At 49.3% G+C, this 9750-nt stretch overlaps 1 protein-coding gene across 2 annotated transcripts in view; it reads left to right on the top strand.

Moving 5' to 3' along the window:
- Positions 1 to 968: 968 nt before the first annotated feature.
- ACAP2 (ArfGAP with coiled-coil, ankyrin repeat and PH domains 2) overlaps positions 969 to 9750 on the top strand; it is a 115807-nt gene continuing 107025 nt past the window's right edge. Inside the window, exon 1 of one of the 2 annotated variants that reach the window (XM_036754398.1) lies at positions 969 to 1134. In XM_036754398.1, coding sequence (XP_036610293.1) covers positions 1082 to 1134 — 53 coding nt within the window. In that variant the 5' untranslated portion in view covers positions 969 to 1081. The remainder of the gene's footprint in view (positions 1135 to 9750) is intronic. The other variant, XM_036754399.1, reaches the window with a different exon arrangement.

Genomic DNA, 9750 nt, shown 5'->3' with positions numbered 1-9750 from the left:
GGGGGGGAGGGCGGAGCCCCGCGGGAGGCGGGACCTCGGGAGGGGGTGGGGTGTCCCGACGTCCCCTGCGCAGGATCCCGGCTAGGCCGACAGAGGCTCCTCTACCGAGCAAGGGAGCCAGAAGTGGCCGGCGGACAGAAGCAGCGAGCCACGACTCCGGAAGACAAGAAGGACCCAGGGCGCATGCGATATCCCAGGGGGCCTCTGGTTCGCCCTCTAAGGGGGAGGAAACCGCGACGCTAATTATATGTTAATGTGCCTAGAGGAGCGAGGGAGGGTGGCACTTATACGACCAACTTCCTGTTTAAGCTGGATGTTCATTGGCCAGCTCATTTCCCCGAGGCTCACGTGGGGACTGCATGTTTATCGCTCACAGCAGAAAGACTTCCGCTGACGTCACCACCGGGATGGCTGGGGGTGGGGGAGAGATTGGAATCTAGGCTTCTGACTCAACTGCAAGGGTCAGTCCTGTGCCACGTGGACTGCTCTAGAATGTCACTTTTCTGCTCCGGCCCTTTAAGGAGATTAAAAAAAGAGCCAGGGCTTCCCAAGGTTCTAATCATTGCATAGACGCCGCGGCGCAGCCGCAGCGGGGCCGGGAGAGAAGGCGCGAGCTAAGGGAAGAGTCACGTGGGTTTCTTAGGCGCCTCCAGCCTCCCGCTTAACCGCGACGAGCCACGGGCCTGCCTCCCTACGGCATGGCGCTGCGATTGGCCCGCTGTCGTTGGGGAGGGGGAGGGGTCTCGGCGTGCCCCCTCCCGCAGTAGGCCTAGGGCGCCGTCGCTCACGGGCGTTACCATAGCGCCCTCTGCCCTCCCCAGTCACGGGCTCCTCTCATTGGCCGCCTGGCAGGCTCGGCCTGTCCGTCAGGGCCGCCACCGCCCCGCGTCGCGTTCGGCCGCGAGGTAGGCCCAGGCTCCGCCCCCGCCCCGCCCCGCGCCGGCGCGTCCTCCCGAGGCCCCGCCTACACCCCCGCCTCCGCCCCGGTCCGGCTCCCTCTGCCTCAGCCTCTGCCCCGGCCCCGTGTCCGCGTCCGTCCCTCCGCCCGTCAGGCCCTGCCCCCGCGCCCGGCCAAGGCAGCATGAAGGTGACGGTAGACTTCGAGGAGTGTCTCAAGGACTCGCCTCGCTTCCGGTGAGACCCCCGCCCCGAGCAGGGGGGGCTTACAGAGGAGAGGGGGAGGGGGCCGCGGCTGAGCGGGGCGGGGGGAGGGGGCGGGGCCGCTGCTGTCAGGCTTCTCCCCTCCCCCCCCCCCGCGCCTGCGTCGTAAGGGCGACGGGTGGGGGGGTCGTCGCGGTGCGGGGGGAGGAAGGGGCTCAGTTTCGCGGGATCTTGATCCGAGGGGTCCCAGTGGATCTGGGAGTCCCGGCCCTTAGTTTCGCGGGGGAGTAAACTGAGGCCGCCCTAGGACGGGGCCCTTCGCTTCGCTGGGGAAGGGTCCGTCTAGGAGAGGCCCCGGACCTTCCCTCCTGCCCGCCTGGGCCGCAGTCGCGTCGGGGGAGGGTCCTTCCCGGGGGGGGGGGGAGCTTTACCTTGAAGGACTTTCCCCCGGCCCCCCCCAGCGGTTCGCGCTAATCCCAGTGCTTCCTTTTCGGTGTGCCCTTCAGGGCCCCGCGGAGCGGGAAGCAAAGGGGGGCCCCGGGATTTGGGGGGGCGCCCCTCCGTCAGACCTGCAGCCTCCTCCCCCATCCTTGTGAGTGCCTCTGGGGGCCGGTGACTCTGATCCCTTAGACACCTCCCAGTTGTACCCCCTTTAGGGTTGGGGTCCGCCTTAGACACGGCCCAGCTCTTCTCTTTAGGATTGGGGTCCCCCTTAGACACCACCCAGCTGCCCCCCTTTAGGGTTGGGGTCCGCCTTAGACACCGCCCAGCTCTCTCTTTAGGGTTGGGGTCCCCCTCAGACACGGCCCAGCTCTCTCTTTAGGGTTGGGGTCCCCCTCCGACACGGCCCAGCTCTCCTCTCTTTAGGGTTGGGGTCCCCCTTAGATGCTTAATCTCTCTGAGGCAGCCTCACAGTCGGTGGCTCCTGGCTGCCTTGAAGTCCTGCCTCTGACACAGAGACTGGCCAGGGACTTACAGACCCCCAGGACAGCCCTGGGCATTGGCCCAAGAAATTTTCTTATGGGGAAGGAGCCCCCAGCAGCCTGGCAGCCCTAGGTCTGGACCCAGCACATGCTCTCAGGGTGTCCCAGAGTGACTTTTCTCTCCTCCTTTTCTGGGTATTGATGGGTGGCGGTGGATGGGCCTGGATCGCCAGTAACCTGAGGGAGCAAACTTATGGCCCCTGCTGCTGCTCCTTGGATTTGCCCTTCTCCTGGTGGAAAGTGAAGGAAAACTTTTCACACTCGAGAATTCAAATGTGGGAAATTGTATTTTTAAAATGGTGCATTTAACCCTTGACCTTAATTGGTCAGTTGTCTGAAGAGGTGGGAAGCAGGCTTTAGGCAGACCATAGAGTTTTGGCAGTTTTTCCCTTGGTCTCTTTACGAAAGCTCACCTAGAATTATGCTTCCTGCAGGTGCCTTGTGGTGAGGCTGCTTTAAAATGGGAACTTCTTAATGGCACCTCCAAGTTGGGCTTTGGAAGTTCGAATTGCTGTGACTCAGCAGTTTACTTAGGAAAAAAATGGAAGCCGATTTCCCTTTATAAGATGTATTTGTGCTGAATTTGTTCCACCCTTTAATTTTTGACATCAACTTGTATAATGTGAAAAAAATCCCAGCCGCTGGTGTCAGTTTTAGGTCGTATGAAAGTTTTGGACTTTGTGGGACTAGAGGAAACCATTGGAAGGTCACTAGTGTTTAAGAGCAGGAAAAAATAAGCTTAATGATTGGATCGTATGGAGCACTGCTCTTTGAACAGACTGAAGCACATGGAAGGACAAATGGACATCTTTTGTGATTGACCTGTTGGAGCAGGCATCATCCTGAGAGTTTGTCACTGCTTTGTGCAGACTGTTAGCGATCGGAAATGATCATTGGCACCAAACAGGGCTTCCTGAACTCAGTACCATTGTAAATGAGCAACTTATGAGGCGGGGGGAAAGATCAAAACACTTCTCATTCCTGAAAAGTCCTAAAATGCCACTCATCGGACAGACTTACCAAGTGCTGGGGAGAAACATTGCTGAAGACTAGGTTTCTTTTCATGCCTTGTGTTGACACTGTCTACCCGACATCTGTTTGATGGGACTTTGTGTGTTAGCTGCAGCTCAGCCTCCTAGCCATAGCAATGCAGGTTTCTGTAGGGCTTCCAGGAGGAGAAGGTGTATGACGACCCCCAGGAGGCAGGCAAGTCAAGGAAGCATTATTATCCCATTCAGCACTTGAGAGAGCTGAGGCTGAGAGCATCAGTACCTTGTCCAGGAGCTAGACGGGACCTCAGAGATCCTGGGGGCCCACCCAGCCCATGGACAGGGGATGGGGAGTCTAAGACTCCTTCCTTTGTATACAAAGCACCTGCTTTGGAATGGAGGTGGCCCTGCTGTCTCAGTGCTAAGACACGGCAAGCCTGTGAGAGATGTATTGGCCACTGTTTAAACTGGATTGGAGCTTTAGAGCTTCTAGTCTAGGTTTCTGCTGTGGAAAGTGAAGTGACTTGCCTGAGGTCACACCAGAAGCAAGTGGCCAGGCCAAGATTCCAACAGGTCTTCTCCCTTCCAAATCCCAGCCCACTGCCTTTCATGGTGGGAGGAACAGGGTGCTTCCCTAAGAAGCAGGAAAAGAAAAGGATCTTTCGCAGGAAAGAAGAGGTAGAGGCTGATAGCAAGGCCGCAATTGCAACGATATGGCCCTGTTAACTTGAATCAAGTTAATGGTTAATGTAAGTTATTGTCAAGACATCCTGTAAAATTTAATGGGTACATTTTAGTTGTCTGAATATGTGCTTTCAGTTCATTTTGAAGCATGTTTTAAAAGTTTGTAAAATGAATGTGAATGTCTTAGCCTCAGCTTAAAAAATATCCACGAAGTTAGGTTTTCCTATTTTTCCCATTTTGACCAGGATTTGTTGGAGAAGGTTTCACCTGTTTAGGGCTGGGTTTTTGGCTTTGCATTGGAGCTTTCAAAGTTTACAAATACTTTATGGAAATGGCAAGTTGGTTTTATTTGCTAAACACATCTGCCTTTGGAGATTCAAAGCTGAACTTAACTGATTGGAAAAATTTTCTGTCCTTAATATACAGTATGAACTTAAAATAATTTTCCTCATGCCGTTGCTCTGGGTGAGGAAATCTCTGTTAGTCATGCAAGTTAGCAGCTGCTCTGAAACAGAGCCCTAGAGAGAGAGATGGGGAGGGGTTGTGTGGAGGGTGACCTCCGAAGTGATGTAAGGGGGACCCTGATTCCGAGGGCTGCCCTCTTTCTGTGGCCTCTCATGCACTCCCCACCACTTTGAAAGTGTTTGGCCCTGGGCTTAGGGCCCCTGAGAGCTGGACTTGTTTCCTTTTTTATCTTTTGATTCCTCAGTACCCAGCACATAGTAGGCCCTTAATCAGTATTTGCTGATTGAGTCCTAAAGAGCTTCGACTTCATTGGAAAAGGAAAGATGGACGAATGCCCACAGAGACATATAGACGTTGCTTTCCTGGTTCTGCGTACTTTGTGTTGTATCAGTTCGTATTAATCTTTCCATGCTTTTCTAGTCAGCTCTTAATGAATTTCTTTCCCCTTAAAGGGGAAAGATATCTTAGACGAAAGATATGTTTTGTTTTGACCATATGGAAGTCAGAGATTTGGAAATACTTTGTAGGCAATGAGAAATGAGGTCTAAGTGAGAGATGTGAAGATCTTGCAAGGGAAGGGGTGAGGGGGCGGGGTTTCCCAATGGATAGACTATAGATAAAACATAAAATAGACTCTGGGAATGGACTTCGTGAATTATTGTAGTGAGGAAGGAAGAGCCTCAGAAAAGCATGAGAATGAATCTGGCTACAGTAGGGCCCATGAGACTGTCAGAGGAGAGTCCCCTTAGTAGGTCTGCTGGGAAGGGATGGAGCCCCGCCTTTGGTTTAGTACCATTCTTCCTGGTGGCCTAGAGACACGTACACATGGCCCAACTATAAGAGCATTGGAGAAAGGGGACCGTGGGTGATCATCGGAGGACTCACTGTAAGTGGGTTTGGAGACATTGTGGAGTTTTAACTGCTTGCTCATTACCTCATGTTAATTTAAAAAATACACGTGTCTACTTTTAAAATTCTAGCGAAAGCCATTTTCCTTTCTGCTAAAAGCTACTTGAATGGAATCTTTTTTCATTTCTGTGACTTTTTATAGACTCAGGACTGGAAAGCACTGCTGAGGCCACTGGCCCACCCAGACTTGACCAGCTCAGCTGAGGACTTTCTCCTTCATTCAGTCTTTACTTGGAGATCTGTAGGAGTGACTGCTGTCTCCTCAGAAAGCTGTGTCTTCCCCTTTGGCAGAGAGAGGACCATTAATAAGGAGTTTTCTTTGTCTGAAGTCTACGTCTGCCTCTCTGTAACATTCCTCTTGTGGCTGATGGCTGCCTTTCCAATATTTAAAGATGGTAACTGGATCTCGTCCTCGCTCCAGGCCCTTCCCTGTCATCTTGGTTGCCTTTCCCTGGGTGCTTGTCTGTTTCACAGTGCCCTGGGGAAGACTGTGGCCTCCTTCACTTTCTTGCCTGGTAGGCTCTTAGCTTATCCAGCTTACCATCCATTCAGTCCCTTCTACCCCTCAGCCTTTTTTGGAACCATCTGATCATCCCTGTCCCCATTTATGCCTGTGAGACTCAAGCGTAAGGCTTTACAGCTCTTTCTGTGAAGTTTTATATTATTAGAGTTGGCTTCTTCTACACTGTTGGAACGCTTTTTAGACCCTGACCCCACGTTCTGTGAGTTCCTTTCTCTCCCAGCTTTAGGTTGCCTGCACACTTGATAAGAATTGCATTCCCTGGCTTTTTCTCAGTGATTGATCAGAATGTTAAACTATTCAAGGCCAAGAACAGATTCCTAGAGCGGCCCACTGGGGGCTTCCTCCCACTCTGACTCTCTGGACTCCTGATTGTATAAGCACAAAAGCATTATGGTAGCAGCAGAGAGTGAACCTGAAGCAGCCATAGCTCCATCCCCTTCCTCTCTCATGTTCTGTCCATCCCATCTGTCCCCTCTTCTCTAACCCCACCCCAGGTGCCTTAGCGCAGGCCCTCTGTGGGCCACCAACCTTGGCTTTTGGTACATCCTCTAACCTCTACTGTCTCCCTGTCCAGGCTCATGTTTTTTTTTTTTTTAAAGCATTTTTATTTGAAGTTTTGAGTTCTGAATTCCCTCCCTCCCTTCCTCTCCTCCCCCCTCCCTGAGACAGTAAGTAATCAGATCTAGATTATACCTGTGCAGTTATGTAAAACATTTCCATTTTAGTCATTTTGTACAAGAAGACTGGAATAAAAGAAAAAGATGAAAGTGAAAAATAGCCTGTTTCAGTCAGTATTCAATAAATATCAGTTCTTTCTCTGGAGGCGGATAGTCTGCTTCATCATTAGTCCTTTGGATTGTCTTGGATCATTGGATTGTTGAGAATAGCTGATCATGGCATAATGTGGCTGTTACTGGGCACAACATTCTCCTGGTTCTGTTCACTTTCTGTGCATCAGTTCATTTAAGTCTTTCCAGGTTTTTCTGAAATCATCCTGTTTGTCATTTCTTAACAGTAACATTTTATTACAATCATATACCACATCTTGTTCAGCCATTCCTCAGTTGATGGGTGTCCCCTCCATTTCTAATTGTTGGCCACCACAAAATGAGCTGCTATAAATATTTTTGTATAAATAGGTCCTTTCCCCTTTCGTAAATGTCTTTGGGATACAGAACTAGCAGTGGAATTGCTGGATCAAAGGGTATGCACAGTTTTATAGCCCTTTGGGCATGATTCCAAATTGCTCTCCACAATGGTTGGATCAGCTCACAAATCCACCAACAATGCATTAGTGTCCCAGGTTTCCCCCATCCCCTCCAACATCCACCATTTTTCTTTTTTGTCACATTAGCCACTCTGATAGGTGTGAGGTGGTATCTCAGAGTTGTTTTAATGTGCATTTCTCTGACCAGTAGTGATTTAGAGCCTTTTTTCATGATTATGATAGCTTTGATTTTTTTTGTCTGAAAAAACTGCCAGGCTCATCTTGTACAGACCCTGATGATGTCACGCCTCCACTCTAGGATCCAACAGCTTTCGTTTTAGTGTCCAGTCCGTAGTTCAGGCCCTTCCCACTTGGGTGTCATCCTGTCCTTTGGGCCTTCATATTCTTTTCCTCCAGAGACTTAATGTTTTCACCAACCCATTCTCCTTTTCCCTTAAACATGCTTTTCTTCTTCTTTGACCAAAGAATGATTTTTTTTCCTCCCTCCTTACCTGTTGAATTCTTCCCCAACCTCTAAGGCCCAGTCTGATTTCTGATACCTCTTCTGGGAAGCCTGGCATCATCTGGTTAATAAAGTTCTGCCCCCTTGGGTCTCATGGAACCCTTGGTGAAAGTCTCAAATTTCAGAATTTTTCAGGTCTGATTTGCCGTTGATTCAGAATAGTGTTGTGATCTTGAAACCCTTTGATTTGATTAAACTGTGAGATATGGAGACTTGGGGAGCTCTGAGTAGAGCGAATTCTTCCCAGGGGAGGGATGCAGGGCTTGGTGGTAAAACCTGGAGTACCAGTTCTTGGGTGGTGGCAAGGAGATGTCAGAGAACAGGATGGGCCGGGGAGGCTTCCCAGCAGGTCAGGCAGGCTGGAGTTGATGTTGGTGATACTGTCATGCTGTGGAGAGTGTTGGCTTCAGTGTCACAGGGCTTGAATTCCAGTCCTTGATTGGCTTCTTAACTGTGCATGAGGCTTCTCTGGCCTCCTCTTAGCTCCACACCTTAGGATCTTTTGTTGTCACTGTTGGCACTTTACCTGGTGGGGATGAACATGATGGATCCTGGGGACAATAGGGAACCACTGGACTTTATTGAGGAGGAGTGTGTGTGACAAGGTCAGACTTAGGCTCTAGAAAAATCACTTCCGTGGCTGAATGGAGAATGGGCTGGAGTGGAGAGAGACTTGAGCCAGGCAGAGTTCTCAGCAGGTTATTGCAGTGATCCCAGCCTGTATCAGGGCGGGGGTGGGGGGGCTGTGTGGACCAATTGGAGAGATGATGTGGAGGTGAAGGCTTGGCCCATTGCCCAGTGGTGGGTGGGGCAGGATGGCTCTAGTTGCCTGAGGGCCTGGGAGAATGGGGAGGTGGGAGGGAGGCCCTTGGGCTGGACATGTGTTTAAGATGTCTACAGGACATCCAGTTGGAGATGGCTGAAAGGCATTTTCTATACTGACTCACCGATCCTATAAATAATAGAAAATGGAAAACGTTTTGGACCTTTGAAAAGCGCCCAGTTTTCGTTGTACCTTTTGTTTTTACATCTCCTTCATTTTGGAATGCCTCCTTCCTTTCCCCTCCACCCAGTGTACGTCCTTTGAAACAAATAATAAAAAAGAAGAAAAAAGAAAGCATTTTAGCAAAACCGAGCAGCACCTCCACAAGGCCTGATGGTATTTTCAGGGTTCGCACACATAGTTTTCCACCTTTGAAAAGAAGGGACAGAGTTGCATTTAGTCAGCAAGCTGTGTCCCAGAAGACCGTGTTAGTGAGAATGTTAGGGAAGCCATAGCCCCATACTCGTGGTCCTTAATCTAGGAAAGCCTGTCTCCTTCCAACATTTAGGGGTAATCATTTTTTACCTGAAATAATGTATTTTTTCCAATTGTCAAACACTTTTTTCTCCACATGTATCCTTCCATACTTCCCTTAAAAAGAAGATAGCCCTTGTAACAAGAAGTACAGTCAGAGATAACAAATTCCTGCATCAGCCATGTCCAGAAAATTATGTTTCAATCTGCACTCAGAGTCCCTAAGTTCTGTGTCTGGAGGTGGGTAGCATTTTTCATTAGTCCTCAGGAATCATGGGGGATTATTGTGTTGATCAGAGTTTGTAAGGCTTTCCGAATTAACCATTTTTACAGAGTTGATGTTATGGTATCAATTCTCCTGGTGCTGTTTACTTTACTCTATATCAATTCATAGAAGTCTTCCCAAAGTTCTCTGAAATCGTCTCTCTATTACTATTCAGTAAGATTCTATTCTATTTACTCACTGTGATTTGTCCAGCTCTTTCCTAATTGATGGCCGTCCCCTTAGTTTTCATTTCTTTGCCACCAAAAAAAAAAATCTAAAAAACACCCTGCTATAAATATTTCTGTTCATCTAGGGCAAGGGTGGGGAACCAGTCAAAGGGCCTTGAGGACCTAGAGAGCCACAAGGCCTCAAGGCTGCAGATTCCCCTCTCCTGATCTAGGAACTTGTCCTATTTCCTTAATCTTTATCGGGTGTAGTCATTGTAGTGGTATTCTGCAGTCAAAGGGTATACACAGGTTAGTAACTTTATGGGCCTTGTCCCAAATGGCTTTCCAGAATGGCAAGACCAATTCATAGCTCCACTGATTATGTACCATGGTGCCTGTTTTCTTCCCCCCTTCCAGTATTGTGGTCACCTTTGCCAGTCTGATAAGAGTGATTTTCTTTAATTTGCACTTCTCTAATTATTAGTGATTTATAGTATTTTTTTCATATAGCTTGGATTTCTTCTCTTCAGAATTGTCTCATCTGATCCTTTGACCATTTGTCATTTGGGGAACAGATCCTATTTTTGTAAATTTAAAATCAATTTCTCATGTATTAGAGAAGCCTGCTGCAACGATT

The sequence above is a fragment of the Trichosurus vulpecula genome, chromosome 4, assembly GCF_011100635.1.
Source record: "Trichosurus vulpecula isolate mTriVul1 chromosome 4, mTriVul1.pri, whole genome shotgun sequence".
Classification (NCBI taxonomy): Eukaryota; Metazoa; Chordata; class Mammalia; order Diprotodontia; family Phalangeridae; genus Trichosurus; species Trichosurus vulpecula.
The sequence above is the reverse complement of the archived record's forward strand: the minus strand, read 5'-3'. Positions and strand labels throughout refer to the sequence as shown.